Here is a 19,913-nt window from a genome sequence, read left to right as displayed (position 1 = left end):
TGCTCACGGCCAACTTTATGTTGCGTTAAGCCGGGTTAGATCCTGGGAAAATATACGAGTTCAAATGGGCAATAACGAAAACTTTACGTTGAATGTAGTTTATAATGAATTATTTAAAAAAAAAAAATTACTGATTTAACTGAAAAAAATGTTAAAAATGTTATATGCATAAGTTCTTACATATTACAGACGAATAAAAATATACACTTTTCTAATCATAACTTTTAATATTATATATAAAAGTGTCACATATGCTGTTTACTTTCCGTGAGAAAAAAGCCCACCCGATTTTCGGGGGTTACATACTAGTAAGTTCTAATTAACATAAAACTAATAATTAAATACATTTCTATGCAATCTATGCAAGCAAGTTATTCGACCATAGAAGAAAAATATAGTTTCCATATATTACTAATTTATTTTCTTTCATGTATAAATGTAATTATCTTTTTGTGATCTCTTGTCTTATGCTTTGGCTTATGCGCTCATATTATATTATAGATGGGCTAACTCGAGTTAGACTGTAGTCTCCCAGTAAGTTAAAATTTTTATGGCTAGCTAATTCGTTCGTGTTTTTTATACAAAAAGTAGACAAAAAATAGCTGGGGGGCCTATGCACAATACAACAAAGATTGCCGTATTTTAAAACCATACTCGATAATTCAAAACAAACCTAATACAAATTCAATTGCGTATAATAAATAAATAAAAATATTACTTAAAACGTAAAAGTTTGATTGTGACTTGGCGTTAAAGGAGACTAACGAATCTGACTGGCTTAGAGAGTGAGATTTTTTTAAGTAATTGTTAAATATTTCTGAGTTTGACAGTTATTTGTACATATGTGCATATATAATATTTATGAATCCATTTATTGCTTAAAAATAATGTATTTTGTATATTTTTTTCTTTTCTTCTCCAGAGCCACCATGGCTTCCTTCACACCAACAACAGCGTTTTTAGGACAGGATTCCTCCAAATCACAATTTTTCAGACCATCTTCAGCATATTTTATAACAAGTCGAAAATATGAAAGCAACTTCGAAAATGACAGCGGATACAAACAATTCAGCAATGGAGTCGCTAACTTTGCCCCCGGATCTGTATTGGGACGGCAAAACGGAGCCGATATCTCCGCTGCCCATCGAGTTATTTTCTATGACTGAACCAGCTGGTTTTTGGCTAAATGATGACATTGAAAATGGTAAATGCACTCTGTAAAATATTTTTTAAGTCATCTAGTCAATAATCATATCTGTACTTCACACAGGGATTATATTGGTCAGTGACGACGATTTTGAACTAAAACCCGGTATGGAACTTCTTAATGGTGATGATTTCGTATTTGAGTTTTCTGATCTTAAGGAAGGTATGTGAATTTATTGATTGTATATAAACTTGACCAAGTATCACTAAAATTTTTGTTGTAAGAGCATAAAATATTCACCATGAAGTTGTATGGATTGCCGCTGGAGTGACAATTCTTAGCTGGATATAAATACGGGTCGTTTCTGACTCTCATGAGAGCAAAGCTAGAAGCACAGATCTTTCAAACAGTATTTTGGTTTGAGAGCTGTCAATAAGCAATGACGTCTCTTTTGTTATTGCGAAGTAATTAAAACCCACTACGAAAATGGGTAAGACTACATTTCGCAAAATTGTGAATATTTTCGGCTATTATAATCCTCCGGCTCTATTCATAAAAAAGTTAATAAAAAATGTTTATTCGACTTTATAAAATACATAAAAACACCAGTGCACTTTCGTTCCGGCTGTTTTGTTGAAAATCTAATTGCTGTTAAGAGAAAATATGAAGACGATTAAAACTTAATGGTATGGATATTGACAACTCGTCATTTCAACAAGACGGTCAAACATCTAACGAAACGATCAATTTGTTGTAATTTAAACTCCAGGAAACATTTCACGGGATGAGGCAGCAAGTTGGCCACCAAGACCGCCCGAATTGACTTTTCCGTGGGTTCATCTGAAAGATAGAGTTTACGTAAATAAACCAGGAACAACTGAAGTCCTGAAAGATAACAGTCGGTGCGAGATTGCGAAGATAGAGCTTAAATTATGCATAAATGTCATAAACTATTTTTCCAAAAGCACACTGCGTGGATATTTGGAAAATAGCTGTTATTGCTCTACTTCATATATATTTCAATATACAATATATAGGGTTTTCCAAACAGAGATGTTATTTTGATATTCAAAGAAAAATGCTATTTTTTAATATAAATGATTGGATGTTTATTTCATTATAAAGAGGCAGGTATACTGTTAATAGTGGAAAATAGTACCACGCTTACAGGACAATATCCTTTTCATGAAAATTTCCATAACCAAATTGCAAAGTGGCTGCCCTATGTCCTCGATAGCCTCACGAATTCCATCTTTGAGGTCTTGAATCGACCCATTCACCAAAAACATCTGTTATTGGAAAACCCTTTATATAATGTTTTCCAATTTAAGAATATGTATGAACTAATTAAAAAAAACTAAGACAGAAATTTGATCACTGTATTACCCAACCAAACAATTAAAAATATAAAAAATGTTCGTTTCCACGGTAGTTGGGTTTAAGTTACTGGAACGACCCGTATTAATATCCTTCCTTTTTAATAAGGAGAAAGTTCAATTCAAACCTCTATTTTACATACTTTCATTATTAACTATACAACTGAAAATGCTTACAACATTCAAATAATAATAAGTTAATTAAAAAATGCCAATCTTGCCACACCAAGTGTCAAATCATATTCAGTGCTGTTTGCGCTACAAACAGCTGAGATCGATGTTGCCATGATAATACAAAGTATGTTACCGGCATAGGCGGGGTCATAGTGGCCAGATCCAATTATGGTGAAAAGAATTCCGAAGATGTGGTCAACGGTTCTCAGCGAATTTGAAAGAATCAGCTGATTGGCTGACGTAATCGGGGTCATGAAAGCTGTTTGTTTACAAAAAATTTGAGATTATGCAGATGATATACGAAATAAATTAAGACAGTATTCGCTCATGTTGCTTCGTTGCCGTCTGATTGGTGTGTGAATACGACGGAAATGAGCGGGCAGAATTCTGTTGCCGAGTACCGGTGACGTGGCAACCGAAGTTGCTCGCGAAATTTTGTATTTCAACATAGCAGATTGGCTAAACCTTATAATCTAGCATGCTTGAGAGCCAATGACTTTAGGGAATCAAGTAACAGAAGAAATCAGATAACACAAACAATTAACGAATCGCATGACAAGCAAGAAATATACGTTTATCCTTAAAGGCTGATTAAAATTACCCTTTATATCGCCGCCTGATGGAAATATTAATGCGAAGGCTGAGGGTGTGTTGAAAGAGGTTAGTTTAGTCATTCCTACCAAATTTGGAGATAATGACAACTCTTAAATTCAGTAATTTTCCTATTTCTCAATATGATATGACTTCTTTCGCAAATTTTAACAACTTATTCCATTTGTGTTCCTTTGACCATAACTATTCATATACTATTTTGCACTCATTATAATAGAAATGGAGCTATCAACAAATTTAAGTTATTAAACAGCAAATCTCATTTTTGAAAAAATGGAAAAGATCGCAAGAATAATTTTGCCACACCCTTATAGGATTTACTATTATATTTTAAGCTTAAAAAATGATGTATGTATTTACAGTTTGGTCCAGACTGTACATTTCTTACCAAGGAACAAGATACGGCTAAGGCGTGGAAAACTTTTATCCATATTTCCATGCAGATTAGTTATTAAATCAAGTACCGCTTTACCACTGATTTGAGGTGATCGTATCTTAGGAGGTAGGGTTGGTGTAGCACATTAACATCTTCGCTAATTTAAAATTCTACGACCAGTGGTCCGAGAGTGAAGCTTCACTTACTACTCTCCAGTTAAAAATTTACTACCGGAGAACCAGCCAGAGTTAGATTAATCACTTGCTGCCTCAAAAACATAACAAACGTTGATTAGTGGCCACGTTCAGTATTCTAAATCCAGTATACGTGATGTAATTGAAAAACTGACCTTTTGTGGTATCGAATTTGCTGCTGTTCCAGTATTTATTCTGGGCATTATAATCGCAGCATGGGTCGCTGTTTCAGAATTCGCAATATTCCATGGCTTGATATCTTCCATGGAGGGGGCTTCTATAAGATATGCGTAGACAAAAACAAAATGTTTCCGTTCATTCTTTCTTTAAAATTCCGCTTCGTAGCCACCAAATATTGATAGCAAAATTGTACAATTTTAGTTACTATGGAATGAGAGGAATTTATAAGGTCCCACTCAGCTTTCGTCAAACAAGATGGTGGCTCCGCGTAATCCAATTTTAGAAGGCTCGTTGATTCGTACCATATTATATCTGCTTTGAAAAGCGGCGTTGAATATTGAAATAGGAAGTCGTGAATCGGTACTTTCTTCTCTTCACCTTCTGTGTTGAAAACATATAGGCATATAACATCTGAGCGCAAGAATCATAGATTACCAGGTTTGACCTTCAGCTATGGTGAAAAACTAAATTGAGCGAGTAAATTCGGCTGGCACGTCACCGGATACTCGGCATCACAATTCTGCCCGCTCATTTCACTCATATTGACACACTCGTCCAATCAGTCGTTTTTCAGACGGCAACGATGTAACAAAAGTAAGAGTTGTGTTGATTTTTTTTTGCATATCACAATCTCATTTTTTTCATAAACAATGTCATGACCCCAGTTACGTTTGCCCATCAGCAGATTCTTTCAAATTCGTTGAGTGCTGGTAAAAGGTCTGATATTGCCTATTCATCTGAAATCTTTTCTTCATGATTTTAGCATTATATTCGTAGATCACAGTTCCTTGTGATGATTTCTATAAATATTGTCTGAAGTTTGGTGTTACTTCGTTTAGTTCATGAAGAATTTGTTACCTCAAAAATAGACGGTTGTGTTTTGCCAACTATCTTCAATATCGTAATGTTCGGGAATCCAGCTTAGTGACTGTTTCTTACAACCCACGATTTCATACCTTCAATTATATTGTGACTACTTTTGTGCCATTTTTAGTGCGACTTTTAGCTGGATGGCTTAGTTGAAATCATAAGTTTGTTAGAGAGTTAGGTTTATATGATTGCTATAAGGGTGACGTTGAGATGATTGTGCAAAGAAGTCGTCTAAAAATATAAATGTAGAAAAAAAGTGTAGGAACATTTGGATTGAAACAAAACGTATGTTCGAACAGTGTTTTGCCGAGCTCCTCTTCCTATTTGTGGTGTGCGTTTTGATATTGGAAGAACTTGAAAGTTTTAAGCCGACTCCGAACGGCAAAATAGTTGTTATGAGGATCTTTTTCATGGCAGAAATATACTCGAGGTTTGCCATTGCCTACCGAGGGGCGACAGCTATTGTTCGAACAGTAACTACTGGATATTATGGATGGCATTTCAGGCATGGTGATCAGCAGGCGGCAAAATGTATTACAAGTTTGGGAGCTAAGTTGGCTGAATATTTAGGGTGCGACCAGAGTGAGCGCTGAAAGCCGAGCCGAGATTGTCAGTGCGATAAAACTGATTACATACAAGGCAATACAAATAAGCTTGTGTATAACACAGTGAACGCCGACAAGAGCAGAGAGCAAAGCCGATGAGTGCGAGAAAACAGTTTCAAAGCGTTTTGCGCGCTTTTTTGCATTGTTGATGTTTACTTTTTAGAGTGCAGTTGTGTTTTTTAATGGTTTAAAAATAAAAAAAAAATGGATATCGATCAAATAATATGTGAAATTTTTCCCGGCCAGAATGTAATCAAATGTTTCAATTTTCATTCGGGTATATTGTTGAAATTTAGCTGGATATTTTCTTAAATCATTATATAAATGGTGAAATTCACCAAATTCATTCCTTTTTAGTGTAATTGGATGTTTTCCAAACTCTTTTGTGTTAATAATTGCAGTAATCACACTAGGAGAAGCAAAATACTCTTCATCCATTACCGTGTACAGCAATTTTATAAACACAAATGAACAACAAAACTAAATGACATAAGAGCAAAACACATGGAATAAACAGAATTTCAGCGCTGATTCTTGCATTCACTGTGTTATATACAAATTTTCTTCTCGCATGAAAATAAGCGTCAATAAGCTCGGGTCGGCTCCGCTCGGCATCAGCGCTCACTCTGCTCGCACCCTTAGACACAGCTGAGTAGAAGGCAATGATATGATTCACCTCATCATTCTCCGTGTTATGAGCCTCACCACAGATGCTCCCTCGATTGCCGATCCACCTATGGACTGGAGACCTTTGTAATTTTGCTAGTCAGTGTTGTCACCCAGCGCTTGCTAAGCCAGGAGCAGCCCATTTCAGCCTTTCACACAACCTTTAACCACTTCGGTACGGCGCGCATTGGCCACGAAATTTTGCCCACAGCCGGCACTCACCATTCGCATGTTACTTCGTGCATCGACAGTGAATCCGTTTTGCTCTTTTACAGATCTGTGACGAGAAAAGCTTTGAAGCACTGAAAACTTATTTTACATTACAGGCGAAGATTACTTGTAATGTAAATCAAGAGAGCGTATGTTTTTTACGATATTTCTAAATGTTGGCAATTTTATTTACATATGTAAATGAAAAATTAGGCTGTGCGTGTTCATTTGTGGCCGTCGACTATAGTCGACACTCGTACCGAAGTGGTTAAACATTTTGTTATTTTGTGAAATTTAGGGCTTGTTCGAGGCAATACTGCTGCACTGATTATAATTTGCAACACTGTTTCAATTGCTCAACTGATACTTTTTTGATGTTTGGCAAACAACAAATTTTTGGTACCGATTTATTTGTATTCGCGCGCAACATTTGCCGAATTTTTGACACTTCGAACGTGATGCTCTTACCAATGTTGCCAGAATTTTACATCGAACGTGATACTTACACAAATCATGCAACACTGCGGTTGTGATTGAAGCTCGAACAAGCCCATAATTTAGTCGCGTATCGAATTTTTTTTTTTTAAAGAAGGAACATCCAATTCTTCGCAAGACTAAAGCAACTCAAGGGTGCATATCTACCCATACAGTTGTTTACGAAGTGTGTGTGATCTGGTATCCCTATATTAATTTAATAGCGAAATATTCCTAATCGACAGAAATGGCATTCAAACATTTTCTTACTAATTTCGATCGCACCATTAGATAGCTTAAAGTACGTTCACATATGCAGTGATGTGCAATAAATTCATAAACATTAATCTAACCGTTCACATATGGCAGATTAGCTGCAAAATTGACGATCAGCTGTCGAGACTGCCTTCATAGAAATTGGTTTGGTTGAATATTTTAGTGTTTCTGGTTTGTTTATTATTAACGATATGAGGAAAATACAAGAAACAATAGTTAATTTAATTGCGCAATTTGCAAGTAGCAACAGTTGGAGGAAATCCGCAAACGACGTGTACTGAAGTTTCAAAAAATTATGGCAGCAATACGCAAGCGAAGTTGGATTTTACATTTTATAATAAGCAATAACATATTAGGCCAAAGCGACTATGGCACACGCTTTTTTCAGTAATGTAATCGCATAACTATTACTATCTAACGAAAATTTTAGTAGAATTATGACTACAAACCTCTTTTCCTTATCGGCGTTCAATTTAATTTAGTTTTTACTTTGCAGTTACTCTTTACATGCGTAATAATAATTATCAATAACACAGAAAACTCAGGGTTGCACTGGAAAATGTACCTTTATAATCTAAGATTATTTTATAATCTCGGATTTCGGGAGAGAAAGTGTGTATGGCTATGACGCTTTTTAATTGCGGCTAATGGAGAGACTTTCCCAATAACCTTTCCATCTAACTTCGAAACATCCGTGAGCAGATTGCCTGGCTATTTTGGTATATAGTACTATTATATGGTGCATTTATATTAATTTTAACAAACGAGCTTGCATTTGAAATTTGTTGAATTTTTTTTGTTTGTTTATCAGTTATGCTTAGTTAAGTTACGTATTGTAAAGGTGTTGGTTGAAATAACCTATATGAAAGCACATACACATGTATGCATATCGATGGTGTGGTATGAAAACAAATTATAAATAAGTAAATGAATTCGTTTTCGTCAGATACCAATCACATTCGGGCTTGTATGACCAGTTCGAACACAGATTTCAAATTCAACTTTGTTTTTCATAATAATGTCTGTACTGCGCCTGCCTTACTTGTCTCGCCATGATACAGATATCAGCGTGTTTACTGAATTATATCAGGTGCTGCTTAAGGGGTTATACGCAGTTATGAAGCAAATAAAAGACGGGTTGTCAAGGATTTATCCTGAAGAAACTTCAGAATATTTTAATTTGAAAATTTTTGGCGGTTATAAAAGCATCCTTCAAGAACGTAACAAACTTTTTTATTTATGAAAATGTTGATTATAGAGCGCGCTGCAGGCGATTTCTGGAACCTCCTTTAAAAAAAAGACGATTTACGGTGTACATCGTAACTCTGGATTGGATTATCTGAAATCAAAAAACCAAACAAATTTTGTTATTGTAATATATTAGATTATCTAGTAATTAATCGTTTGGCTAATCAAAATAGTGAATTTTCACAAAATGGCAGCTTTTAAAAGAAATGATTTCGATTTTTACGTTAAAATTTGGCCGTAAATTGATTATAAAATGGAAAATAAGTATCAGATTTACAAAAGGAACGATTAATTACTAGAAAATGTATCTTTAAAGATTGAGTTAAAACGGTTGACCGATCAAACAAGCCGTTTTCGAGATATCGTGTACACCGACTTGAAAAATGCCGTTTTGAAAAAAACACGTTTAAAGTTTCAATACCTACCTTAAAACGTGTCGAGGCATCTCTACATATTTAGGTATAACTCCGAAAGTATTGCTTAGATCTACTTCAAATTTCGTGCGTATACTTTTGAATATATGTACATTACAAAAATGCAATAAAAAAAATCGATTTTTTTGAAAGTCATAACTGCGTATAACCCCTTAAGGGGTTATATACCTTGTGGTCCGGTGAAATTAGCGAAAGTTGGGTTTTTTTTAAAGATATGTAGCAATAATTTTATTGTATAAAAGTTTTTATTATTGGATATTACAATGTTTAAAGAAAAAAAAAAGGCTTTGTTTGTGTAAAAATATTTAAAAATGGCGGAGTTATGGCGTTTTCCCCCAAGACCCTTTTTTTGGAAGAGGCTTGCGGTGGACGCGATTCAAGTCCACCAAGTCAACTGAAATCAAAAAATCGAAAAGATTTCATTAGTATAGGGTTATATCTTCTTAGTGAACGATCAATATATTAAATATTTTGATTTTTGTGAAAATAGGAACATGTTTTTAAAAAACTCCACTTCTACAGTCCTAAAATTGGCATTAAAAAATTCATATCTGCAAAATAAAAATTTATACATAAAAAGTTGATCGTTCACTAAGAGGCGACATCAATTACGAACAATTTAAAAAAAAAATTATAAAAATCGGTTGAATACTTTTTTTGCAATCGCGTCCACCGCAAAAGCATTTTTGGAAAAACACGTTTTTGAGATAATCGCGTTTAAAGTTTCAAGCGCCGCATGAGGCCGTACGCTCAGGACGTGACGACGCACAATTTAAAACGCTGTAACTTTCGATCTATTGCTCAGATCTCTATGAAATTTTTGGAAAATGTTCTCAAGGGATTGTACTTTACGATAAAGAAATAAAATTTATTTTGATTTTTTTTGAAAAACACAAGGTAATATATATAACCCCTTAAGACCAGATTGAAGAACAAACAGTGTTGCCCAAATAAATATTTATTAATTAAAAAAAAAAAAATTCATTTAATTTTTTTTATGTACTCACAAAGCCCAAAGCCTGATATTTTTACATGTTTTACCTTGTTTTCTTTTACTCACGTTCTGAAACTGACAACCTTTAAAAATTTTAATACTTTGTGAAGTATAATTTAGTCACGCATCGAAATTTTTTAACACACAGCGAATGCTAATGGAAATGATGCTTTGAATTAAACCAGGGAATTGGTATTTAGAAAGAGGGCGTTTCACGAAAAAAAGACTTTTAGGACGCTGAATGAAGAATGAATTCTTGAAGCTGATTTACCTATAAAAAGTAGAAAATTCTAATAAAAAATTATGATGCTCAAGTTAAAAATAATATTGCATATGACTACATACATACACATAATCAGGTATTTTTAATTCGGTTGCACTCTGAGAGCCAGTCTAATGATTTTGAAAACATGCACGAGCAATAAACAACTCGAAAGTTTCAGACATCATAAAACTCAGCCAAAGTGATTGTCTCTGGTGCAGTTTTGGTGCGTTATCAACTTGTGGAAACATACTTTTCAAATGCTTCTAATTTTTTTAATTCTACTTTTTTCAAGCTGCAGTTCAAGAAAACCCAATAACGACATTTCAATCGAAACTGTATTCCAAGTGGGTAATGATCCCATGGACCAGTATTCTCTTAAATATTGTTTTTTTATACAACTGCTCCTACAAGTCTACATACATATATAATATTTTAATAATATAATACATTGTACGCTAATACGTATTTTCGCATCTGTTCAGTATACTTTGAAAAAATACATGGGCCAACTGATCGCTGTTACATGGTAAATGTAAGCACATATATATATATATATATGAATACATACAAATGTAATATAATAGATACGTTCATAAGAGTTTATTTCTGTTGATAATGCAAACGCTATCAATAAACACCCAGTGTTGTGATCTGACGAGTGGTCGTTTAAAAGAAAAATCTCTGTCAACATACCACCCAACAAACATTCAACTTTAATATCACTGCAGTTCAATTTGAGGTTATGGGAGATCTAGTTCCTAATTTGAATTGATTTCCCAATGTGATTGTACAACATTCTTGTACAGTGGTCATATGGGAAATCCATTTTCATTCGATCATTAGAGTTTTATTTCAAAAATGTAATACGTTTAGTGCTGTTTTCCCAACTAACTTCTAACTTTACGGGCCAGTTTATCGTGGCGGTAAACGCATTTTCGCGCCATATTTTAATTTTGTAGCTACATTTTATTTTCTTCTCATTTTCAATTTGTCTACAAACAGCAAATCGCCGTTAGTCAATTTGAGTAAAAATTGCAATTTTCAAATTTTAGAAGTAGTTTTTGTTTTTGTTGTCGGGACAGCTAGCAAGTACAGCACTCAACCAACATTAAGTCCATTGTACTGCACTGGGGTTCCCTTTTTAATTTTATTTAAATCTATCCGATCTCCGAAGAAATTTCAGTAGATCTTGTGGTACCAAGGAGCCAAGACTTCTTAACACAACAGTGCCAAAGACTTCAAGCCTGATTCGAGCGAAGGCCGGGCATACGCACAGAAAGTGGTCCATCGTCTCGTCTTCCTCTCCACATGCTGGGCAGAGTGCACTGTAGTTCGCCCACAGAAAGTGGCCCATCAGCAGTCCAACCAGCTGCCTGCAGTCCTTTCTGCTTAATGACAGGAGGATCTGCGACAGTCGGTCGGACATGACAGGTAACATCAGTTTTGTCCATCTGCTGCCTCTCAGCCTGCCAAGCTCGCTTGTGGATTGAAGTAACCCGTTTTCTAACCGTGGCTTTGATCATGGCTGCAGAAGGGAACAGCAGAACGGGCTCCAGGCCAAAGAAGGTGTTCTCATAGCCCATACTAATTAAAGAGTCAGAGGTTTCGGTACCCCCGTTACCCACGTGTCCCGGGACCCATGTTAGCATTAGGATTATGCCTGCTGACATAGTTCAGCCTCAACTCAACTACCCTTGAAGTAGTTGGAGGGCTGTCTAAGGCCATAAGCGCACCTTTGCTGTCGCTGCAGATACATACAGATCTGCCTCTCCACCTCTTTTCCACAACAGAGTTCACCTCCGCTTGAAACACAGATTCGTACATTCCAAGAGCAAAGGGTAGTTTTGTCCCGCCTAATTCCACGTAGACACCAGAGCCGGAACCGTGCTCGGATCTGGAGTCATCCGTGAAGATGCGAAAACAGTGTTTGTCAGACTCATTTTCAGGATTTTAATCCAATTGAACCACTGCATCTCCAAGAGCATCTAATGACGGGCCTGAAGTAGTTGGAAAAGCTCAGGCGCAACAGATGGCCTCGGTGCGTTAGAAGTATTATATTACATCAGGTTCTGTCTAACCTAGATTTTTCCTGCCTCAGGAGAAAGCCAAATTCTTTCAGTAAATTTTTCGCCTTGCGGACAAGTTTTTTAATATCTGCAACAGGAGTATTCTTGATTTCATTCGGATCCATTTGATCTCGGTGAAATATGTACAGTCTTTTCTTTGTCTTTGGGGTTTCATCGTTCTCCATTCTTGATTTCATTCAGATCCATTTGATCTCGGTGAAATATGTACAGTCTTTTCTTTGTCTTTGGGGTTTCATCGTTCTCCATTCTTGATTTCATTCAGATCCATTTGATCTCGATGAAAGATCTGCAGTCTTGTGTTTGTGAAGGCAACACAGATGCTCGGTGGTTTCGTCATCCTCCTGACAGAGTCTAAACTCTGTCTCATTCCCAATGTGAATTTTCGAGAGATGGTAATTTAAGTAATAGTGACCTGTCAGAAAATCAACTATTTTCCTTATGTCTATATTACGCATATCATGCAGTCCTCTATAGTAGGAAAAAGGTCTTATAAGCCTTTTGGCTTGACCGAGTTCTTCTCCCATGTATGATATTAACTCTGCATTTAGCTTCTTTCCAGTATGGTTCTGGACCGTGAAAATCTGCTGTACTCGTATGTTGCCGTCGAAAACTTTGCTGAGAAAAGGAAAATAGACAATTATTATCTCGGTTAGTGAAGTGTACGCTGTTTGCAAGGTGGCGCAAAATTAATCATCCAGTTTTATTTTTGAATAAATTTTTTAGTTAAAAAAATGGTTTTGAGTGATGGAAATCTTTTTTTAGACCTTCATGCATTCCACTGCTTGTGTGTTCGTATACTGCAGTGCCATAGTTCACAAGTGTCAAATATGATTGACGTGCGACGCCAATTGCAAAAATTATAAATTTTCCGATAGGGTGATTCATTTTGGGCCACCTTGTGTAAGGTCAGAAAACGGTCCATGAATCACATGCAATAGAGTTTATTGTTTTTACTTAATTATTTGATTTTTTTTCACACTTCACTCATAAATCTATCTCACTTTTTGAGTTGACGTTGCTATTTGAATCTATATTTTTATACTATAAATAAAATAAATTATTGGCGCGTACACTTTTGTTAGGTGTTTGCCTGAGCTCCTCCGATTAGTGGTGTTCGTCTTGATGTTTTTCCCGAAATGGAGAGACCTACAGTTTTAAGCTGACTCCGAGCAGCAAATGGTTTTTATGAAGAGCTTTTTCATGGCAGAAATACACTCGGAGATTTGTCTTTGCTTGCCGAGGGGCAACCGCTGTTCTATTATTTACTGATCATGCATGGAGATTCGAACCTACGCACTCCCGAATGGTAGTCACGCACTAACCCGTTCGGCAACGGTGACCGCCTTTCATATTATATTCCCGTACAATATCGGGTGTTTTTTTGGCTGCATGAGAAATATCGATATCGATAACTATGGTTTGACAGCTGGGAATAGGAAACTGTTCAGTAAAGTTCGGAAAGTTGTAATGAATCGTTTAACGTCAGAACAACGCCTCCAAATTGTGGAAAATTACTTTGAAAAAAAAAAAAAAAACTTTTAACGAACTTCATAGAGCACTTTGTCAATTTTGCATGCGATTTACACACTGGCAGCATCATCGGTCGTTATTTCTTTCAATTTGAGGTCCTTCGCTGCCGTTACGGTGAATCGTGGGCGTTATCGAGCCATGCTGTCTGAATTTTTGTTTCCAAAAATTAATCAGCTAAACCTCGACGACATTTGGTTCCAAGAAGATGGCGTGACTTGCCATACAGCGCGCTTAACAGTTAATTTATTGCAATATTCAAGCCACCATTGACGCCATATGGCCAGATTTATACAAAAAGTAGTCCACAATTGGAATAATCGAATGGAAAATACAACTCGTAGCCACGGCAGACACATGTCGGATATCATATTCGAAAAATCGATGCCATGAAATCATCTACCAGAAGATTAAAAAAAAAAAGTAATTCTAAGAATATTTCTGTTTTACATTATCATTTTAAGTTCTCAAGCTCTCAAAAACACCCGCAATGACAAATGCAATGCTGTCATATCAATCTGAGAATTATAAGTTTCTCAACTATTGCAAGAACATTTTCTGTTGCTTGTTGGGTGATTGTGTTGAACGTGTTACGAACATTAACTCATACATAGGTATGTATATGGACGGCCAGACGCTGCTCTCCGTAGACGTTTTTAGCGCGACTTAGAGCTCAGTAAATTCAAATTCAAAAGCATTGATTTAACAATCGCACAGTTCGAAACTTACAATCGTTCGAGCAACAACACACCATACATATGTGCCAGTGCTTTTTATCTCCAATTTTATGTTATAATTCGAGTTTTATCATCTGAGCTTGGAATAAAAGTTCAATCTCGATTATTGCTATACGTTTAGTTGACCGTTTGTGGCCCAGTAGTTTTCCATCGAAGAAGACAGAGACCATTTTTGTGATTCAAAAACAAATCAATCTCCCTCAATTTCAACCTAAGTGACTAGCACATTTTGAATGTGTTGTTTTTAAATTGGAAATTGAAACTTCAATTATTAATATTGATTGTGATGTGTAAATTAATCAAACACTTGCAAGTGTTTGTAATATGTGTAGACATATTCACACATACAAATGTGTGTGTGCATAAAGAGTAACTGAAAAATAAAAGCGCCAGTAAAAAACTGGTCAAATTAATCGAACGTTCGCGCAAACTGTGCTGTGGCATTGACAAAGCTAAAACGGAAGTAAAAGCAATCGACTACGTAAAAAAGTGTTTTGATTCGAATGCATTGAGTTCGGCGGCGTGTCTGTGCGGGCGCAACACGTGGCATGTATTGAACATTTTTCTTACACTTGGACGAGGCGTTACGAGGTCAAAGAAAGGGGGCCTTTTTTCGAAGCTGGAGAAAACGGCGACAATCATAAATAAATAATATTTAACATCTACAAGAACAATTACTAACTTAATTATCGCACTGCGAGCTCAACCGTGAGCATGATACCGCACTGTGGATATCGTTATACATGGAACCGTGAGATTGTGTTCAACTCGCAGAAATTGGTGAAGCGGCGTCAAAGTGTCTTGTAAGGACAAAATTAAGGCTATCAACAGCAGCAGCAGCAGCAGCAGTAGTCTAAATAAAAAAAAAGTCAACACTTCAAGTGTCGGACACTTCCGGTATCTAACGGTTTCGGTAACGTGACAAAAACGTTCATATCTAAAGCCAAGACCATTTCATACCGGTTACAACCGCTTGCCTAACAATTGCCATGAACTTTAAGTAAAAAAGTAAAAAAAAATAAAAAAGAACACTCACGTAATAAGTAAAAGAAAAAAATATACATAAATCCACAAAGTGCCTGCAAAGTGCTTACTCTGCAACTTGAAAGCAAGAACTTACAAGAAATTTATATATATATACACATATATATTTCAATTAAAGCGTACTTTTGTCACTAAACAAAAGTTCGGTATTTTTTAAGCCTTAGCTATTTAAAAAAAATAATAAAAAACAACTCGATATAAAAAATTCCGCCAAGCAAAAAAAGGCAATATTTATATCGCAACTCCCAAAATTCGCTGTGATTTTTTTGTTTAACTTAATTCGCAATACTCGTTCGTTACTCGTTTTTTCGTACTTCCACAACGTTTATTGTCAAATTTTTTTTACAAAAATTAGCTCAAAATTCAGTATCTGATAAGAAATAGGACATAATCGAATTTTTCAGCATTAGTAGTTAGTCCTTTTTTTGTTATGTATTAGTAAATTTAAAATTTTTTGTCAATATTTGTAATTCATTTATCTTAATCACAACTTATTAACTCTCACATTCTCGTCGTTTGTTTTTCGCCAAAAATTATTAATTCTCGCATCAATCGCCGCGTGTAAAGTTAAAGCTCGTTTTCGTTAAATACGCACCTCGTTTATTCGTTTACTTGTTTGTTTTTAATATTTTCTTCATTCGATTCGAGTAATTTTCTGCCTGCTGTGCTGCGAATATGAGCGCTACCTACATGGCGCTTCACACGTATGGTTAGTATAAGTGATTACCATGTATATGTGCATATTTGTGCTTTACATACACACACGTGTGTGTGTATATGCATACATATATAGTACGTATAGAATGCCAATGCCCCTTTTATATAAGCCATAAATAATATAGTTTAAGTATTGCATTTCAGCTTCGCGGCGAAATTTGTAAAATTTTGAATCTATTATTAAAATAATGTTTTTAGTAATCTCACCAGCTGGCAAGATAGCTACGACTACTTCTCCTTTACACTTTTTAATTTCTCTATATTTGTTTTTTTTTTAACTCAAGAACAACAATGCAGAAAAGTGCACTTAGACTGCACACCTTCCATTGCATTGCTTTCATGATCCTTTCAATCTGTTTTAAACAGTTCACCTGTTCTTTTTACACGCTTTCTCCACAAGCGCCTTATTTAATCTTAGCGAGGGGATGGCAGATGCATAGACGCTGTTGTGGCAAATGCAACTATCTTATACTGATCACATTGAGGTCATTGAACCACGAAAAGTCGCCAATCAACAATACCACCGGTAATATTTCAGTCCCATCTGCTCAGAACAGTTAGTTAACGGTGGCTTTGATGATCAAAATAGGGAGCATCAAGCAAAGCAGGGCTAGGGCTCCCTATGGCTGAAAGGTATCTTTAAATAGTCATATTACTTAAATTCATTCCTTTCGTTATTTTCCAAATTTTGTGGAGACTCAACGATGCTCAGTATTTGACGCCAAATGTATGCAAATTAGTGTTGTATCAAAAAAAAAAAAAGAGAAAAAATGGAAAGAAACTTGTATATGTGCATTTCTATAAAAAGCCTGCATTATCGTTTGCTTGAAGTTCATTAAATCGACTTCCTGAAAAATATGCCGATAAAATAAATATATATGTATACGAGTATATATATATATATATATGTCATAATTGACATTTTCTTACACGTGTTGACGATTTTTTATAACTTTAAATTTCCAGAAGAAGCCTTCCAATGTTATTGCGTTAATTCTGTTTTTTTTTAATAAATTATTTACATAAACTTTGAGTGCTAGGGTGTGGCAGTTTCTTATCGGGCAGTACGCTTTAATACTTTTTCTGCACACCTTTGATTTATAAAAGGTCTCGGCTTCGTTCAAATATATTCGTTAAATGTAGATGGTTTTCGGTCTCTCCATTGTCCCCACAATTTCAAGTCAGTATATTTTTTAGTCTCTAATCCATTGACATCTTTTGCTTATGAGAATTTTCCATCAATTTACTGTTTTTGAACAAAGCTCGTGATTTGGTCGCCTTAGTCGAATCAGTTTATGTGTTACTACCATGCGGTAGAGCTCGGGCTCGAAACCCATTATATATATAATTGGCGCGTACACCCTTTTTGGGTGTTTGACCGAGCTCCTCCTTCTATTTGTGGTGTGCGTCTTGATGTTGTTCCACATATGGAGGGACCTACAGTTTCAAGCCGACTCCGAACGGTAGATATTTTTATGAGGAGCTTTTTCATGGCAGAAACGCAATCGGAGGTTTGCCATTGCCTGCCGAGGGGCGACCGCTATTAGAAAACTGTTTTTTCTTAATTTTGGTGTTACACCGAGATTCGAACCGACGTTCTCTGGGTGAATTCCGAATGGTAGTCACGCACCAACCCATTCGGCTACGGCGGCCGCCACATTGGGGGCATGAAATACTAAATAATAGAAAAGGGGTTTTCTCGAAGCGGTCGCCACTCAACAGCCAATGGCGAACCTGCCATAAAAAATCGTCTATCTACCCTTCATTTATGCAACAACATCCAGGCGATCTACACAAATTAAAGGAAGCCAAATGCTCAACAAAGGATGTAGGCGTCATTTAATTTTCTAATAAACATAACTTACTGCCGAAATCGATGCAAGTCTTCGTCCATATTACTTTGTTGCCGTCTGAAAACGACGGATTGGACGAGGCTAAGAATACGCGCGAAATGTGCAGGCAGATATTTACTTCTGAATCCTATGACGTGGCAGACGAAGTTACTTTCACAATTTTGTTTCGGATGGCCAAAACTAGTAATCTATCATTCTCGGTTCGAACTATGGATTTTCTTGACTTAGCAAAATCTCGTAATGTGATGTGCCAGAAATTTAGTTAAGAAATTTACCAAAGGACTGCTTTTCGCTTGAACAACGCTGAGAAATATTAAAAACATTCGCAAATTCGATAACTAAGCGAATTACCATTTAAACTTTTCAGAGAAGGATACTGTTGAGCATTTTGTGAATGTTCGGACTTGGCAGCTAGACGATTAAGGTCACTGGGCGCTCCATTCTTCGGGGCAATGCTTCTACCTAAATCCCATCAACCTGCCCGTTGGAGATCTCATAATGGTATCACAACTGCGCTTTAGTGCTACTTGGGGAGAGCCAGACTGGCACTTCAACCATTTCATCTACCTACTATACCTACCTACCGAAACGGTTGAAACATAAAATCGAAGTTTAGTGCCAAAGCTCGTGAAAATATGCTGCAAAATTGAGTTTACAAAATAAGCTACTGCAAAGCTCCTCATGGAAGTCGCTTGATGGACCATGCTGTAAAATATAGGGTTATTCAATAGGTGCGCTTCAACTTTTTTCCGATAGGGAGGGCGAACGACGCAATATTTTTTATTTTTCGCTTGTCATTTGTAAACTTCATTAGTATACATTTCATCATGGAACGCTACACACTTAAGCAACGATTGCAAATCGTGCAAATTTTTTATGAAAATAATCGTTCTGTTGCTGCTACTTTAAGAGCATTACGGCCATTTTACGGTCCATTTAACAAGCCGTCCCGTTTTGGGGTTATGTGAAGTCATTGGTCTACAGTAACAAGCCGGCGACGATTTGTGAGCTCAGAGCCAATATTGAACGCGAAATTGCTGGAATTTCGGCCGATTTATGCAAAAGAGTGGTCGAAAATTGGGTTCAAAAGAAATCGAATTTCATACTTAAATGTATATGTTTAAACTCGATAATAAAAAAAAATTAGTTAAAAAAGTCAAACCATTTGTGTTTTATTCAAAAAAGTTCAAAAGTTGAAGCGCTCTTACTGAAAAACCCTATATTTGATGCGAGATATTTTATAGAATGAAACAACAATCTTTAAAGGAAATGAATGGGTTATGATAATTACTTTTATATTAATGTACGACTATCTACATATAGGGCGGTCCACACCAAATGCACTATTTTTTTTTAATTATGTTATATTCACAGTGGCAGGTCTTTCCGGCTGGTAATCTTGACAGAAAGCCAGTATCAAATCTCTGGTGAATATATCTCTGTCAGGAAAATATTTCAAACTTGTTTCAAAAGTTAATGTTGTTTAGCCCAAACAGGTCGTTTACTGAAAAGAGAGTAAAGTTTGGTGCGGATCTTAGAGCGATGACATCATTGGCTCCGTTCGGTCGACGGTGAGCGCTACGGAGGTGGGATAAACGATTTTTTGTGTCTGGCTGAACGATCTTTGGTTTCAGCAGAATGGCGTGCCATGCTATACTTTCAATACGACTATCGATCTTTTGCGCGCCAAGTTCGATACTCACGTTATGAGTTGTTTCGGCGCTGCTAATTTGCCACCTCGGAGCTGCGATATGACGCCATTTAGATTTCTTTGTGGAGTGCCATGAAGAACCGTTGTTATGCAAACAATTCATTACGATTCAGCCCTCTGGTGCCTGAAATCGTCA

At 36.1% G+C, this 19,913-nt stretch overlaps 1 protein-coding gene across 1 annotated transcript in view; it reads left to right on the top strand.

Moving 5' to 3' along the window:
* Positions 1-19,913, top strand: part of LOC128863081 (cyclic AMP-dependent transcription factor ATF-4) — a 44,927-nt gene that overhangs the window by 12,716 nt on the left and 12,298 nt on the right. The window contains exons 2-3 of the mRNA XM_054102007.1: positions 923-1,204; positions 1,271-1,369. Of these exons, the coding sequence (XP_053957982.1) occupies positions 1,030-1,204; positions 1,271-1,369 (274 nt within the window). The 5' untranslated portion in view covers positions 923-1,029. The remainder of the gene's footprint in view (positions 1-922; positions 1,205-1,270; positions 1,370-19,913) is intronic.

Source organism: Anastrepha ludens, chromosome 5 (genome assembly GCF_028408465.1).
Source record: "Anastrepha ludens isolate Willacy chromosome 5, idAnaLude1.1, whole genome shotgun sequence".
NCBI lineage: Eukaryota > Metazoa > Arthropoda > Insecta > Diptera > Tephritidae > Anastrepha > Anastrepha ludens.
Note: the sequence above shows the minus strand (reverse complement) of the source record. Positions and strands in the feature narration are given on the sequence as shown.